This window comes from Patagioenas fasciata, chromosome 2 (assembly GCF_037038585.1).
Source record: "Patagioenas fasciata isolate bPatFas1 chromosome 2, bPatFas1.hap1, whole genome shotgun sequence".
In the NCBI taxonomy this organism is placed as follows: domain Eukaryota; kingdom Metazoa; phylum Chordata; class Aves; order Columbiformes; family Columbidae; genus Patagioenas; species Patagioenas fasciata.
Genome location: NC_092521.1, coordinates 48,871,768 through 48,889,000, shown reverse-complemented (window position 1 = coordinate 48,889,000; position 17,233 = coordinate 48,871,768). Strand labels below are relative to the sequence as shown.

General features: G+C 41.2%; 1 protein-coding gene across 2 annotated transcripts; it reads right to left on the bottom strand.

Moving 5' to 3' along the window:
* Nucleotides 1-269: 269 nt before the first annotated feature.
* On the bottom strand, nucleotides 270-13,953 carry AQP4 (aquaporin 4). 2 transcript variants are annotated; one of them, XM_065831421.2, is made up of 5 exons: nucleotides 13,849-13,953; nucleotides 9,176-9,590; nucleotides 8,086-8,250; nucleotides 7,647-7,727; nucleotides 270-4,659 (listed from the first exon to the last, which is right to left on the bottom strand). In XM_065831421.2, the coding sequence occupies exons 1-5, from the start codon at nucleotides 13,920-13,922 to the stop codon at nucleotides 4,381-4,383; spliced, it is 1,014 nt and encodes a 337-aa protein (XP_065687493.1). In that variant the 5' UTR covers nucleotides 13,923-13,953; the 3' UTR covers nucleotides 270-4,380. The 2 variants fall into 2 exon arrangements, with proteins under 2 accessions (XP_065687493.1, XP_065687494.1); XM_065831422.2 differs by lacking the exon at nucleotides 13,849-13,953 and adding an exon at nucleotides 13,688-13,839.
* Nucleotides 13,954-17,233: the final 3,280 nt, after the last annotated feature.

Sequence of the window (17,233 nt, the reverse complement as noted above, 5' to 3'; positions counted from 1 at the left end):
CTCCACTAGTCCTATGAGTTTTAAAAACATCTAGCAAAATTGGTGATGTACACGTACCAGCATAACTTCTGCTCTAATTGATTTAGCTTGTTTCCCAAAAGATATTAAATCTCTTTCACACTCAACTCTCTTCACCGATGAATATTCTTCCATAGTAAATCATTCATTCTCAGCAGCACACACTTCCATGCTCCCCTGGAAGGGATTTTTTCCTTGTATTTCCATCCTGATCTTTAGGATCATTAAATATTTCCATTGACCGCATTGCCTTTTTTTTTTTTAAAACAGACAATTTATTTGCAACAGTAGTGTGAGATACAGTAGAACACAAGTGGAAACCAGATATTATTTCATAGTGTACATTTCAGTAGATTATTCCAAATGTTACAACTGGAAATTTTAAGTCCTATAACATTAGTTCTGATATCATGGTGACTAAGCATTTCAACAATAAGCAGTCTTGTGGAAAAATCCATGTACATAGTTTGCTTTACCTCATTTGCTCTAAATTAGAGACCGCATCAGTATCAGTGGGTAACAAATAGTTCCGTTTATATCGCATCTTGTCTATTTAGTAAGTCCTTGAGAAACTCAGATACATACAGGTTGTTTTGAGATACAAAAAAAACCATGCATGGTGATTTCATCTCTCACCTTGGAAAGAAAGGTTCACAATGTAAATTCTCACATATTTAGATTAAAAATACTGGATGGTGTATAATATCCTGAATGTGTTACACAGACTGCAGATAAAATGTTGCAGAGCACAGCAGCATCTGCTCTGCCACCAAGCACTAGAAAGGTGGAAATGCGAAGGCCATCTAATTTTCTAAGCAAGTACTGTGGCAATTATTAATAATCAGAAATAAAACACATTTTGAAAAGATCACATGCAAATACAAATGACAAGACTGAACACTGCATGAGATGAGTCTTGCTTCTGCTTCCACTGAATGAATGAAAGATAAAGTTCCCAAATGCTTCAACAGGAGAAGGGTTATGATGACAACTCAAATGCAGCAGGGTTTCTTCCGCCCCCCCCCCCCCGCCCCCTTTTTTTTTTTTTTGAGAACAGTTAGAATTTGGCTGATTAAGTCCTCAGAGTTCATACAGACCTAAAGGTTTTTGTGTGCCTCAGTGTAACCACCCTTAGTTTCCAACCTTTTTTTCCCAAAATCCAGTGATTAAGTATTTTGATTGTGTTGATTAAAGTGCAAATATAGCATTAGAAACAATCATGCCATCATGGAGGAACAAGAAACTCATCCATTTTTTTTTAGTACCCCAGTACGATGATGTGCCTGGCACACTTCCTGTGATATCCAACCACCATCATAAACAAAAGACATTTACCATGTTCCATCCCAACACATAAATACTTTCAGATGACACAAAGTTATATTAGAGGTGCAATTTAGACCTGAAGGTCTTTAGAACATAAATCTCACTCAAATAATATTAAAGTACAGATTTTTTAAATCATATTAAGGCAAAAGTATTTTCAATCCATAAAAAGGTCACACTAGTCTATTATTTAACCAAATGTGACTATTGTTACAGTGATGATAACCACTGCAAAATGACTTGGAGAAGCACAAATCCCTGCAGGTCAAAACTAAATTGAGTCCTAAGGGAGGCTGAAGAGTGACATCCCTTACATGAATGGTGACCTCTTGTGGTGGGGCAGAACCACCTATGATATGTGTCAAGGAAATAAATCCTCCTAACTGAGGTGGTTGGTGCTCTGCTTGTGTTATGCTCACATCAGCAGCAGAATCAAGACTGGCTGAGGAAAGTATGCACCAAGCCATTTGCGTAAAGGACCCTTAAGCATAAAACAAATCATAGGTTCTTATTTAAATAATACAGTACCATGCAGAATTCACGATTTAAGAGATTCTAAGGAGTGTTTTTAAATTAAAAAAAAAATGCAAACCTTCGCTTAAAAATCTACCAGTTTTATGTATATTACTCCTTACTTTACCTGTTTAAGATACGGAAAAGGTTTAATCAAAGTGTCCCTTTAACAAATCCAGCATTTAAAGAAAAAAAGAAAGACTAAAAAAAAAGCCAGAACTAATGCCTAGTCAAACAAACAAATAAGCCAACCAACAAACCCCACAAGTTTGGCTCTTTCTCACTGAATGTATTTAGCATAGTATTTACCCATCTGAGCAGAGGTATGCAGGGGTCTAAACACCACACCTGTGTTGCCCTTCCCTGGGAGACTTAGTCCTTGCTGTGGGAAACAGCTCTTCCCTGTCATTTGACATTGTCCCTTGCAGGTCCCTAACCATGCTCACGCCCTTGAGCCGTGATGCTGTCACTGTGTCAGAGCCCAGCTAGGGACAAATATCAGCTGTTTAACCAGGCTGTTCAGGTAGGCTCTGCTGTGATGCTGCAGGAGGTATGTGATGGGGAGCGTGTCTGCCAGGAGGACCCACGTGTTGGGAATGGCGCTGTCGCTGGGTCACCCAAGAAAGTCTTGTCCTGCACCTGAGTGTGCCATGTGCTGTGCCTGAGGCTGCAGGGGAGAGATTGTGGTCCAACTGCAAATGCATGGAGGAGTTGTGAATCTCATGCTCAATGCAGGGAGCTTATGCCACACTCCAACAGGCTTTAAGACAAGGAAAGCCTGAAACTAGGGGAATGGGTATGGCAGGACATGCTGGGACTATACAGTGCTGCGAGTTCGGATAGTGGAATTGGTGTTGGATCATAGTGCACAGATTTGAGTGTACCAGTGGTTTATTATCTCATTAGAAATGTCTAATTCCCTGTAATAAAGATTGCATGTAGAGTATGTCAAAGAGTGGACAAGGCTATTACAACCCACAGTCAGTACTAATACTTTTTTCCCTGTTATTGCTAAATAGGCAGGAGTAGCTTTTCAATTTCAAAATAAAAACTATACAATTACCATAATAATACCATGCTCCTGACTGCTCTGCAGCTGCATATTGCAAAACCCAAAGCCACTGATCAGAAACAAAAGCAGTAAATCAGTAAGAGTTTTACAGAAATGTTCTGCTGTGGTGTTTATGTCTGTTTAAATACTTCTGTAAGGGAAAGACTGATTACTGAACAAATTTCATGTCCATTTCTCCCCAAAAAACCCTGCAAGTGCTTGCATCTTTTCCTAACAACAGATAAAGAAACCTTTGCCAGAGGTGTAATTAAGACTATATGAACACTGGAACAAGCATTGATCCTGTTCAAATAGTTAGGCATCAGTTGCAACAAAAAGCCAGAAGCAGTCAAATTTTTATCATCTGTTATAAAAAAATACTTCCCAATCCGTGTTTCAATACAGTTAAAAGGTAAAACCCCTCTACATTACTAATAAATTAAAAAACCCATATCTCCAGCCATCTTGTAAGAAAGTAGGTAAGTAAATTAAACCTTTAGTTTACATAAATTAGCACAGAAATGTGTATTTGAACAAGTGCACTGAAAACAGATATGCCTTCTTTTCTTCTGATATCTCTTATTTGAGTTATTAAGTAACAGGAAAGCCTTTATAGTCTTTGCATGACCTTGAGAGTCTGCTAACACTAAATGGTCAATAGTCAAACCCCAGGAGAATGTTTCACCAGATAGAGAATGACAAGAGGGAGCATGAAGTACAGTCAAACGGTTTGCAGCCTTATTGCAGTAGGCTTCCACATTCAATTTCAGCATATTTACTCCCAGGAAGGAATGAAGTTAATATATTTATACCGGAAATCACATGAGTGAAATCTGATGGGTTGATGGAATTCTTATTTTTTAAACCTATTAAAGTATCATTTTTTCAGAGGTAGTTTGCAAGGCAACAGTGATGTACATGAGTGGAAACAATACTACTTTGCTTGAATGTGGATAAAACTCTAAAATACTGTTGGTGCTATTCTTGAACGTTGCAGAGAATGCTTAGTGGATAAGATGTTCTAATTGGAGCTGACAACAGCCAATTAAGTGTCAGAAGAACAATCTGATAAGTAGGTCTTCATGTCTATAGGCATTTCCTGATATGTCTTAACTGTCAATCTGGATGTTAAACATCTCTTTCTTCATTTCATTATTGACTGATTTATTAAAGTAGAGTGCTTTCATCTCTTTTTTTAACTTTGGGATTGTTCCAGAAAGAAGGAGAGCAAAACAGTAGGAACAACTCTTAATTTGGAATAATAGATGGGGAATCCTAATTATAGCAAAGTCCTAATATGCCAACTGAGCAGGTGTATGGTTTGGTGATACCACCACCAAGCAGCTGCTCATACCATACCTGTTAAGAAATGGTAGAAGTTCAGTTTAGAGGAGATCTGTTTCTTTAATAGGTGGAAGGATATCTGTGGACAGGTTAGCAGGCTGCTCTCTGCTTTCAGTGCTTCTTGCTAGTCATACAGAAGACAACACCTCACTGGATGCATCTCTTCCCTTCTTGTCCTCACCCCTGTCGATATCAATCACGTGAACTATGCCAGGCTTCAGGATCAGGTCATCAGTCTCTACATGGCTCCTGTTATCATCCACCTCGATGTACTTCCCTTTGGATGGCTGGGTGGCCTTACTGAAGACATCTTTAAACCGGCGTTTGAGTTCAACGTCTGGGCAATAGACGTACTCATAAAGAGCACCAGCAAGGACTGCTCCTATGATTGGTCCCACCCAATACACCTGTAAGAAGAGGTGGAAAAAATACAGGCACTAAGCTCTAAAGCAAATAAAGAAGTCAGAGTCTCAGCATGTTGCTACAAACTTCACCCAGAAAACTATCTGAAAATACCCTGGCCCAATTGTTCAAGCCCATTCTGCTTTCCAGAAATGTATGGTCACATTGTTTCCATGAACTGGGATGAAATCTGCTATCATACCAGGTTATGATGCAGAGACGTAACTACACTAGGTTTCACACACAGTGACCTGGAACTCAGCAATTAAGTGACTTCTCTAAAATCACATATGAAGTTGGTCAGAAGGCAGTATCTTAGGCATTTAATGGCTGTGGGGGATTACGGTGCGTCCGTGGATTCCCTGACAGAGGGCATGGGAACAGAAATTAGCCTTGAAGATATGAAGGCCTACCCATGAGAAAGATGGTTGTAAAGGAGTATCCAGAGATGTTAACGATGTACCCGTGAGAGAGAAGGGAGTAGAAGAGTAACATTGATGACAGCAAAATTAGCCAATGAGATTCTACTGCTGTAACTTGTAACCAATAACGAAGAGAGACATTAATTGGTAAAACTGTATAAAAATGCACTTGTGGCAATAAATGGCATCTACTACTTTCATCCTGGAAGAACTTGGTCTATGTCCTTTGTCCGTCTCAACCACGACATATGGCAATAGTCCTTTGCCACTTTTTTATTTATTTTGTTTTATTCCTGCCTGCTCCCAGTCTCTCTCTCACACACGTATTTAAGCCCCTTCAGAAGTTCTCCCTAGTCACCTTGAATCTTGTCATCTAAACCACCTCACATTCGTGGGTGCAGCTGCCCCCTAAAAACTCCTCTCATAACAGTGTTTGGTGAATTGCCAGGCAGTGGATCCCACTGAGCAGAGGGACCTATGCTGACATGTCAAAGTGATATGGTTACTACCTCCCTGATGCCTGAAAATTATTTCGGCCTATTTGTCTTTTTAACAACCTGCTCAAGAAGACCAGCTGAATGGCAGAAAAAGCTAGGAACACCTCCCATGGATAGACACACAGACATCCTCTCTGGCTGCCCTACCCCTATCTTCTGTTAAGAGAAAGAAGCTGGTGTGGTGGTTTTTATTTAGTCTCCCTCTTCTTTATGGGAGACTTAACTATATTTTTTACACTTAATCCCATAACAAAAAAGCACAGGTTCTTCATCATCCTTAGTTAGATCATAACCATAACATTTCTCGAAAAAAAAAAAAAGGCTACAAATCTAGGTGGAGTCATGTAAGATTTGTCAAATAGATTTCTGTAGTATCATACAACATATAGCTGCCCTGGCATAGCTTTGTTTTTAAACTAGCAGGAGTAAGATAACTGAGAAGCAGGCCATATCTCTGAAATGAAACAGTTTCATCAAGTTTTAGTGATCCATCTCTTTACAAGAGGCCTCCTCTAATTTTTCATAACTTATTGTCAGCTGTAGACAACATATATGGACTATTTGCAAGATGACACACAAAATAAACACCAACACAGAAGACTGATTTTCTTTCTGCATTCTCACCCAAGGCGACAATGAACTTTTTAGGAAACAAAACCTTACCTAGTGTACACACAAACAGTTCTATTCAGTATCTCAGACTCACGTTTTGAAAATAAACCAAATTTGGCTTTTGATCCAGCAGAATCCAAGAAGCAGTCAGCTACCTGAGTATTTAATTTTAATAAGCAAATACAACCAACAGATACAACTTTGGAGAGTACGTATCTATTTCAGCATGACAAGCAGCAATTCTGTAACATTAGTAGGTGCAGAAGCCCATGGGCTTTTGTCAACGGCATGCCAATGTGACTGCATTGAAGGAGAAGAAATGACCGTATTTCCAAGTAACCAGGACAGTAGCTAAACCTTCCCTTCAAGTTGCTCCATGGCACATTTGTTTATTATTTACAGCTTTAGTTATAAATTACAGGCTCCATCAAAGTATGGATAATTAATCTCGTGAAAAACTACTGCAGTTTTTCATAGGAACAAGCCATTCACTAATAACTGGGTAAATCTGCCTCAATAGGATAACTCTTGGGAACCAAGTTACACATGGTATTGTGCTTGCAGAATTGGAGCCTTAGGGCCTGAAGACAATGCTATTTCTGTTATTAGCTGCAGTGGGAGCAATGTGGGCTCCATACTTTAAAAAACAAGAAAATCCTTACATGCACTATAACATGCAGTTCTTACAGTTAGCATTGGAAATTGTCCCTACAAGTGCTTTCCCTGTCTTTATTTAGGTAAGGCTGAGCTGCAATCCATCTCTCCCTTACAAAATGTGAATTGGGTTTTAATAAGTTTAATAGTGGGATGCTATGGAAAATGACTGCATCATTCACAATCTGTTTATCAAATTGTTTCCTGCGCAAATACTCCTAGTTAAGCTGATACTTTCAAACTGAAGCAGGTAACATTTGGTGTGGTCTGCAAAGACCAGACTGTGACCCCTTCATCTCTCACTGTGAGCTTTTGCCAGGCATGTTCTCCTCCAGGAACCACTTTACAGAGGGTCCCCACTCTCATTTTGTACATCTGCCCCGGTTTGCAGCAGAACCTGGTGAAACGTGAAGCCAACAGAATTACTCCCATAACTTCTCACCAGTGTGACCAGGAGGTTTGCAATCTGCCTTGGAGGATTTTTCTTACTAGCAGTTCAATTCTTTCAGTCTCGCTGGATGGCTCTTTTTGTTTTAAACTTTTTGTACGATTTCCTTTCTACCCCAGCTACTACCACCACAAACCAGATCCTAAATAGAGAGAAGCTATTCCAAAGTTCTGCATACTGCACCCCAGTCCTAGGCGAGGAGCAGAACTATACCAAAGCTTGTGGCAGGTCAGCGCCTATCTTCCTCAGTGATGGTGTCTATGGGATGTACTGGAAAAAATAATTAAAAGCAAATGATATATGAAAAGTCCTCATAGCTGTTTGCCACTATGGTGAATGAAGCATGAAAGCAGAGTTACCCATTGGTTTTCCCATCTCCCCATGATGACAGCAGGTCCAAATGATCGAGCTGGGTTCATACTGGCACCAGTGTAATTGATCTAAAGCAAAGACAAAATGTTATCTGTTGTTAAAATTTTGACGATGGTTATTAAATTTCTGCTAGTCCTTGTACTATGGGCATGCCCTGGTTTTGCACAGCTTCTAAGCTTGATAGGAAGTATTATCACTCTCCTGAGTCTAATCACAAAATTAACTAAGTCATCACATAAACAGGCAGAAAACCTTTGATGCAACACCCTACCAAGCGGGTCCCTCCTGCTACTCCAAAGGTTTTTTGCATGGATCCATAAAGAATATAGCGGCTACAAAGCTATAGCAGCAGCTTCTATTTACCTCTGAAGTAGGCATAAAGGGACAAGGGGACTATTCTTTTTTAAAGAGAAGCCATTAACTTACAGCAAATAAATGTCCAATTGCAACAGAAAATCCAATTGCTAAAGCTACTGAACCAGTGACATCACTTCGTTTCGAATCACAGCTGGCAAAAATAGTAAAAACCAGCTGGAATGTAATTATCAGCTCCACCAGGAGTCCATGGCCAGCGGAAAGATCCCCATGTACCTGGAAGAAGGGAAAGAAACACCGGAGATGAAGTGAAGGTGATTTTTTAAATCAGAAAGCCACCATATACATTAATTGTATTTCAATGAAAGAAATTTCTAAATGGTACAAAATGAAAGAAAGCAATGAAGTTTTAGGATACACATTCTGCCCCCTACAAACATTTTTCTCCGCTTCTTGTTTTATTAATTTTTATTTTTATTTTATTTTGAGGGCCATGGAAAATTACTGTTGGACTGAGAACAGAAGGCTTAATAGTAACACCCAACAAGAACTTCAAAGTTAGACCCCAGAAGTATAGTTTATTTTTACACAGGGATTTGCAAATGCTGCACTTCCCTTTCACCATTTTTTTTCTTGGGAGCACTGTAATTTACTATTCAATTATAAATTCATTAATTAGCCCTGACTTAATTAATTTAAATTTCAATTAAAAATGAAGCAGTGTACGGCTCAAGTGCATTTTTAATAAGTCCTGCAACAGGGCTAACTGATGGCATTCCTTATTAGTCTAGAACAAAGCTGAAATCTAAGGCACAATCTATTTCAAAAGTATGTCATTTTAAATTGATGTTTTTTCAATCCTCATCATAATGGCATAGAATTAATTTCCCCTTTCCCAGCCCACATGAAAATGGCATTTCTCGCATATATTATTTAAATTCTGTATGCAAATGAACATTACCTGCTGTCATCAGATTTGGGAAAGTTCTAGGAAAGAGAACTGCTATAAAAAGAACTGCTATAGATACTTTGCTTCATAAACCTATCCTAAGGTGAGTTTTAAGTCCTGTCTAGATTTTATAAATAAATCAGCAAACTCCTAAAAATCTCTACTTGAGCTCTCTGTATTCTCTGTGACACTGATTATATTTTCTTAGGCTCTAAGCTAGTCTCATTCAAGAGCTGGAGAAGGAGAGATTACCGCAGTGACTCCCAGGCCTCCCACCACGCTTGGCGGTGTGACAAGGTAGAGGATGCCTGCGCCCGCGATGGCTCCCAGGCACTGAGCAAGAATGTAGAAGACAGACTTGGCAAGGCTGATCTTCCTGGTGCAGACCATTGCCACGGTCACAGCAGGGTTAATGTGGCCTCCGCTGATGTGTCCAAAGCACTGCACCATGGTTGCAATGCTGAGTCCGAAGCAGAGGGAGATAAGGACCATGTCTACAGGCAGAGGCTTCTCTGCTCCACCCCAGTTGATTGTGGAGCCAAGGCTGAGGAGAACAAAAATGAGCATGGCCAAGAATTCTGCCGAAACAGCTTTCCAGAAGGGCTGAGTCCAGACTCCTTTGAACGCCACCATGATGCTCTCGCACTTACACAGACGTCCACACTTACTGAAAAGGAAAACAAAGCTCCATCAGAAGTCACCAAATAAGCCTTATGCTCTCCTGTTAGGGTGTTGCTACCAGCAGGCTTTGTAGAGAAAGGGGCAATGCTGAGTATCCTTAGACTGGGACAACCACGGACGCGTGAACTGTCAGAGCAGGCTGCCCTTAAAACATGATCAGCGCTTGAGTGCCTGCAGGAAACAAGGTGATTAATCACCCCCTGCGCTAAGTCTGTCTGTATGGCCTCGGTTCAGAAAAAGCAACCTCTTTATCTTTTGACACAAATGACTATGGAAATGAGTGTATTTCTCTGCACTAGCTGACTTCTGCCTGACTTAGAGTCTGTTCAGTCCTACTACTTCCAGCAGCCTGTTGACAATCATGCTCACTAAAACAGTGGGTATCCTCTTTTTCTAAGCAAATCTGTACTTTTGACAAAGCGGGTACCATAATTCAATAAAAAGCAGTAGCTTAGTCAAACCCTAATGGTTTTGATAAGTGTAGTGTTGAGAGGTTGCCCTGGGTGCTATAACAGAAAGTCTGCTTGAACACTCACACAGACCAGTATTTCAATTTATATTTATGCACAGAGCAGTTTCTTCACTGTGGATGTAGGGTAAAAATTTAATTCAGCCAGGAGAATAGATGCAATCCTAAATTCTGACCTTTAAATCAATCATGCAATCAATAAAGTGCTTTCTTTTGGGCTAAGGGTGCCAAGTAAGCTGTGGAATAGAGCAGTATTTTCTGTATGTGTGGTGTGCAGAACTCTGTGCAACAAAGAAAGAAGTGTCTTGATTTTCCTCTCTGTCTGGAGATGCTATTTATTAGTCTACACTGCCTTCCTGATGAGTTACAATTTTGCTAGATATTCAGATACCTACGAAAGTGGGTCACCAAAGAAAAGTTATTTGTGGTATTAATAAATTAGGAGAACAAGCCAAAAGGGAAGCATTTTAATGAGTTTCTAAGGAATGCTAACAAGATTCTTCTCTAAAAACAAAAGCAAAAAAACCTCCAACCCCTCCAAAAAGTAGAAAACAAAAGAAAGAATATGCAGCTGCTACATTTGGGAACAGAATTTCAAGTGGAAGATGGATGAATTTATGCTCAGTTATCTAAGGTAACCGAGCTACAATGCATATTTAATACCACTTACATCAGAAAGAAGCATAAAAGGCATGTCTGCCCTTTTCAAGTTATTGCAAGTGGAATGGCCCATGAATTTCTTAACAGTTGCAGTGAATTAGGGAAAGGCAATTTAATCCTGTGACTGGAGCAAATAATTTGTTGCTCTGTCTCATTTCTTATGCTAATTTACTGTGTATTTTGGATAGGTCACTTGAACTCTCAGTTCTCTAGACTCTCAGATGAGAATAAGAATTACTTTATGTCCCACAAACGGCTGTTGTAAAGTTCTCATGAAGCGATCTGAGAGACTTGAGCTGGACTTCTTCTAGAGAACTGTGGCCAGAACCTCAAGAGAATTAAGTCATCCCCAAAATCTTCTGATTTTGGGTCAAACTCCAGACAAACATAAAGATGTTTTTGTAAGATCTCATATTAACTGCCAGTTAATGACCAACTATCTAGACTTGACTTTTTGTTCAAACTGACTCCAAAATCATTGCTTCTGCCAATGCTGAAGCTCGCAGGTATTTGGTTGTCCTTACACTTGAACCCTATGTCCAGATTCTCACTGAAACCTAAAGGCTTACCTCTAACACCCTCAATACTTCCTCACTAATAATTATTTTAGTGCCGTGAGTAGGACACAGGTGCTTTAGCCGTATTAAGAAAAGTTCATTTTCTCAGGGCGTGTCCCAGATGAACATTTAATATAGGGATGAAGCATATCCTGAAGGCCATGAAAAAGAAACCTAGATGCATAGACACAGGCAGATAAGCAAAATGCAAGCCCTGGTGTTATATTCCAGATTTCTGCAAAATTTGCAACCATCAAGGGCATCATGAGGGGAATCTAGGTTTTCGAAACATGGGAAAGAGGGGTATAATGACTCCTGACTTATTTTTCTGAGTGTGTTTGACTATCTCTTTCTGTATCCAAAGAATAATGAGATCTACAAATTAACTACTTTCCTTCATTCCACAGAAGTGGACAGAAAAAGGGTGTTTGCGTTGGATATCAAAACTGTGCAGTTAGCCTCCTTCTAGTTGTGGAATATCTTGGAAGAACATATTAAGAGTGATTCTGTGTGTGTGCACATATGCAAGAGAGACACAGGGAGGATATGAAAGATCACACCTTCTACTGAACTGCTGATGGGCCTGTCTCGAAAGGGGTTACCACTTCTGAAGGGCAGATCTCATACTGCTTCTCCAGTTGAGACCATGTGCCATCAATTCTGTCGATTTTATTTACAGCCCTGAAAACCCTGAATTGCTGCATGCAAGCCTGAAGCATCATAAATCAAACACAGAAGCTTGCTCATCAACATAAAGAAAGTTTCTGTTCTTCTAAAACAGCATGCTACATGGAAAAAAAAAAAATCAAAATGGTAGAACTACACTGTCAGCCACACTTTGATAGTTAGTGATCTAGACATCTATTTTTAATGCACACATGTTTTTCTGAAGCAGTCTGTTTCTATAATTTCAACACCCAGCAAAATGCCCAACTATCATGGCCAAATTTTTCTTTCAAAAGGCATACCTTTCTTCCCCACAGCAAAAAAAAAAAAAACCAAACAAACCCCTCTACAAATGTTAATAAAAGCCTAACACTGTGTTCAAGCCCTGAGTCCAGGTTTTTACTTTTTACTTTACAAACACTATCAGAAACTTAGAAATCAACACCATCGCCAATGTTCACTATTTTTTCAGCATGCAGTTAATTTAAAGTCTTGAGATGAGAGCGACGGCTGTGCCAAGTCTGAAACCAAAATGTGACTTTCCAGCAGCTAAGGTTTGTCATCAAGGTTTCAAAACAAATTTTTAGAGTAGTTGCAGTTCATCGTTGCCTTAGGTAAATACAAAATACAACCTACAACAGAAAGACAGAAAGACACTCTCATGTTATGGTCACACATTAATTTCATATGGCCACACTTCAAATTTTCTGGTCTGGACTACAAGATTATGCAGTAGACTGAGCCTGATAAGATGTAAGGTGGCTTTTAACAGGTCACATTGCCATCAGGGCTGCAGGCATGATTATAACTTCAAAGCTGTAATGATATAAATAATAACAAAAGCTTCAGTGCAAAAGTCAAACAGTATTTTTTAAATTCTTCTTTTTTCTAACTAATCTCGTTTGAAGGATAAACCAGCCTGGACATGGGCTTGCAGCCCGTCACTCCACACAACACCGCTGTCACACAGAAGCTTTGTGCATGCGGCAGCTATTTACAGTGGCATCTTTGCAGCAAACTCACTCCCCAACCTGTGCTTGCACAGGGGGCTGGAGCTCAAATGGACCCACTTGACAGCTTGGGGGCAAGAAGGGTACAGGCTACTGTTACAAAACAAATGCACGATCACGGGGCTTTGCTTATAACCACTTTGCCTCATCTTCCAATATGATGTTGAATGAGCTACTGACATTGATCTCTAGAGGAGGTGGGAAGGGGAGGCTTGGGAGCCCAGTACTGCAGCTTTTTGGCTGTGCGGGAGCTGGGATTTCTGCACAGATGCCTCTCACAAGTGACGAATAAAACGAAGTTTTAGGGTGTTGAAAAGGAGAGGGGTCTGAGACCTCTTGGCCTCTTTGGCACCTCCAATGTTAAAACCCAAGGACGACTGAAAGGCTTCATTAGCGCCTACGGGCAGAGGGACCGGTGAGGCTGCCAGATGCCCTGGAAGCCACCCCCGGGTGCAAAACTCCGGGTAGACCAACTCTAGCACCCCCGAGCCTCCCGCCGGCGCAGCAAGGGCGTCCTGGCTGCGCACTCCTCCCTGGGCGGAATAACCTGAGGGGATCCCCCCGAGCGCGGAGCAGGGTCGCCCCTCCCGCAGCCGCGCACCCCCCTCCCCTCCACCCGAAGTTTTCCCAAAAAAGTTATCTTCGGTTTGGGTGGGCCGCTCCCTTCCTCTTCCCTTCCCTCCCTCCGTCCGCGCCCCGCGGAGCGCCGCCGCGCACTCACCCGCGGCGCGGAGCGGCCGCTCCGTCGCTCATGCCTCCCCGGCGGGCGCGGAGCCGCGGCAGCGCGGGTGAGCGGCGCTCGGCGGGGTGGGCTCGGGGCTGGGGGCCGGGAGGTGGCACCGCTCCCAAACCATGCGGCTGGCCAGCGCCGCGCTCCCCTACCTGCTGCTGCCTGCGGGCCAAGGGTGCTGCAGAAAGCGCCGCCGGAGCACCGGCTGCCGGGCATTTGCGATCATGTGAATATGCAGATGAATTCAGGGGGGTTAGCGACTACTTGTTAATAAAAGAAGCCAGGGCCGAAGCGAACCCACTGTGCTTCTGCCGCGGGTGGTGCACAACGTTGGGGAGAACTCAAAGGTTTTCTGCTCTGCGACACGCCGTACTGAAGGAAAAAAAAAAAGTCTAAGCAACTTCGCAGTCCATCTAAAATGCCTATTAGTACCTTACTAGGATTTTCCTTGTTACAAGAGAAGCTGAGTTTTTTTATTTGTTGGAAGTTGCTAAATTCAAAGTTTAGCCTAGTATGGAATGCCAATGAAGGCCACTGAAAATAGCTACTGAATTTAGACTAAGATGCTGTTGAGGAAATTCAGGTAGTTGCCACCTTCAGAAGAGCCCAATGACTCCACAGCATGAAAAAGCTTCAATGAAAAAACAGCCCCTCACATAATAATAATAAAAAAAAGTTGCCTAAGTTTCCAGGCACAATTCTTTTGCTAGAGAATGCATAAACTGTTGCTTGAAGAAGACAGGGGTGAAACTGGAACAAAGTATCTAGATTATCCTTTTTTTTTTTTTTTTTTTCCAGTGGCTTACACCTTTGCATGCAGTAAAAAAAAAATCTGTGCATAAGCAATATAGGAAATATTTTAAGGGATGTGTTCAAGTGCAAAACGAGGTTAAAATATCATGCACAAAGAAACTACATCTACTGTAATACATCCATGCAGCAACAGGGTAAGAATTATTTGGCATGATGATCAGCCAGCCTGTACAGGACACACTGTAACAGATAATCTTTCTAAATATTAGAAAACAGTGCAAGATCTGATGAACTACTTTGGGCATGGAAACCACAGACAGAAACTTTTCTCTTAACTTCTGCTAAGAGATTGTAAATAATAGTTTACACCAGTGAAAAGCAAGTATAATGTCTAACGCTATCAATTCAGGCTGCCCTGGGCAAATTGGTGCACACAGCAATAAAGTCATGCCTGTGTGTTAAGTACTTACTGATCACAGTTTATGGTAAATGCAGGTGACCATAAAAGATGCAGGTGTTTCTCTCATGCTTGCCCACTCTTCTCCTAAAGTCATGCCATAAAGGATACCAAGAGACATAAACAATTTATGGCAAAAGAAAAATGACTGGTTGGATGTTTTCCTTTCTTGTTTTCAAACTTTGCTTCACTTTCTTATGTGTTGAGCTTAGTTAAGTGGGGATACAGTCATTATTATACAACTCTGCTCTTTCAATTGGTGCATTTGGTTTTTCAGTCTATGCCCTTCACAACCCATGGCAGCAATTTCAGAAACTTCAAGTCCCAACACTGTCTTATTTGACACATAAGCCCACCATGTACTTCATATACTCACAGACCAACTTTTTCTGTCAACGCTGTAGAAGGAATTCCTCACAGTGAAAGAATTTAAGTAAGGATATTCTTCTGCATAAGTTTTTTTTACCCCTTTCCCCCATGCTAGGAATTGCTGTATGAAAAACTCCTTTTTAGTGCTCTGTTTCAAGCACCTGTGGCTTCCCTTGATGTGGCTTGAACGTGCCACACCCTTTTCCCACCTACATTTGGTGAAGTCATTATCTGATTATTTCAGCCCTTTACTTCACAGCTACTTCTATCATACAAATCCTTTCTGCTGTTGTTCTAGGAGCTACAAAAGTCACCTGTAGAAACCTCAAATTTCTTTCCAGTTTTAGAGCTGGCTGTTTCAAATCAGGGCTGAGTTTGCTTTCATAGCTTTGCCCTGACAACATATTTGTTCTTCGGCACCTTGAAGACTCTGCTCCTGCAACCCATTTGTTTGTTCACAAACAAATACCCTTAGCAAAACTAATAATTGCTTTTCCTTTTTTTTTTTTTTTTTTTTTTTCCCCCAGATAGCATATATCTGCTCTTTTTGATCTACAGAGCAGATCACTGCCAAATGGAGAAGCCAGAACATTAATAGCTTCTGTCACTGCTACCATTCTTATTGTGATAGATCTTCTGGAGGATTAGACAAAGGCTGTAGCCACATAAACAGAGAAAGGCAATGCTTCAGGCACAAACCTTGAGCAAACTGCTCTGTGCCACCTCTAATCAAACAAACAATGTTCTGTCGAAAGCACAGAAGGCAAGGAAGACACCCCTTGAGATAGCACTGAAAAACAGGTGAAAGCTGCCCTAGTTTGTCCAGGCATAAATCTGACAATGTTAGGAGGGACTTGAGCCCACATAGATTCTGTACTCAGCAGTGCTGAGAAAATAACTTACAAAAGAATACATATGAAAAATTTTAAAATTATGTTAAAGCCCAATCCATGTCTGAGAGGGGGAAAATGTGCAGTGGAATCTCGCTGTGCCTCTGCTTCTCCTTCACTGAACACTAAATCTGAGTTTCTACAGTCATTTTTAGGGCATCATGAATTAAAGATCTCTGTAGGAATGTAAGCCATGATGAGAGGATGCTGCAACACGTAGGACATCCCTGTTCTGGACAAGGACTTCCCAGACAGTTGAAGCATGCTAGATCTGCGATTTCAGTTTGGTCTGTTATAGAGGAGAGGGCACACTGCCAAAATAAGAAAGGAATGTGCGAACAACTAATTCAAGCTAAAATAATATGAGGGAGAGAGGCAGAAAAACTCCCAGCACTACATTCTGTCACCTCACTGAGTAGCAGTGTGGATAGAGTCCCTTGGCTGCATCATGGATATCCATCCTGGGCAGCTCTGGCATACCGTGGGGCTTGTCAGACAAGACTGTAGCGGGAAGACCAAAATCCAGAATAATCACATAATTTAGAAGCACTGTGTGTTTTCTCAGTGCCTTAGTCCTTTTCCACTCATACACAGCAGATCTGGACGGTTCTCACTTATCCTGGTGTTGTTAAGCTCCTCATCTTGCTCAGCTCCTCTCTCAGCACCACTTCAGGCTTTCAGATTTAAAAAAAAAAACAAAACAAAACAATGAGACCTATGAGCATGTACTCTCTCCCTTCCCCTGTCTGTCTCTGGCTGTTCCTGCCCTTTCAAACAAATCTTGAATCCAACAGCCTGTTTCAACTACAGCTGATGGTGAATCAGAAAGCTCAAAGCTCTTCAGGCTCCTGCCAGCCCCATGAGTGTGAGTGGCTGCAGGTAACCACAGTGAAAGTGATGCTTGCTGCTGCTGGCAGGAGAAGCTCCAGGAGGATTTTCAGAAGAGCCTGAGTGATGGAGTGACTTAGTTGCTGTTTTCAAAGCTGTGCAGACTCCTAGGAGACTAAATTCCTTTCACCTTCTTTGAGTCCCGTCAACGAGAGCATTTGAGATCAGGCTGTAAGACTT

Bases quoted from the DNA above. Each gene is read 5' to 3' on its own strand.
- AQP4 (XM_065831421.2), bottom strand. From the start codon at position 13,922: ATGATCGCAAATGCCCGGCAGCCGGTGCTCCGGCGGCGCTTTCTGCAG. The intron at 9,591-13,848 runs GTAGGGGAGCGC...TTTCCTTTTCAG, and splicing joins TGGCCCGCAGGCAGCAGCAG to TAAGTGTGGACGTCTGTGTA. The intron at 4,660-7,646 runs GTAACTCTGCTT...CTCTTCTTACAG, and splicing joins GGAGATGGGAAAACCAATGG to GTGTATTGGGTGGGACCAAT.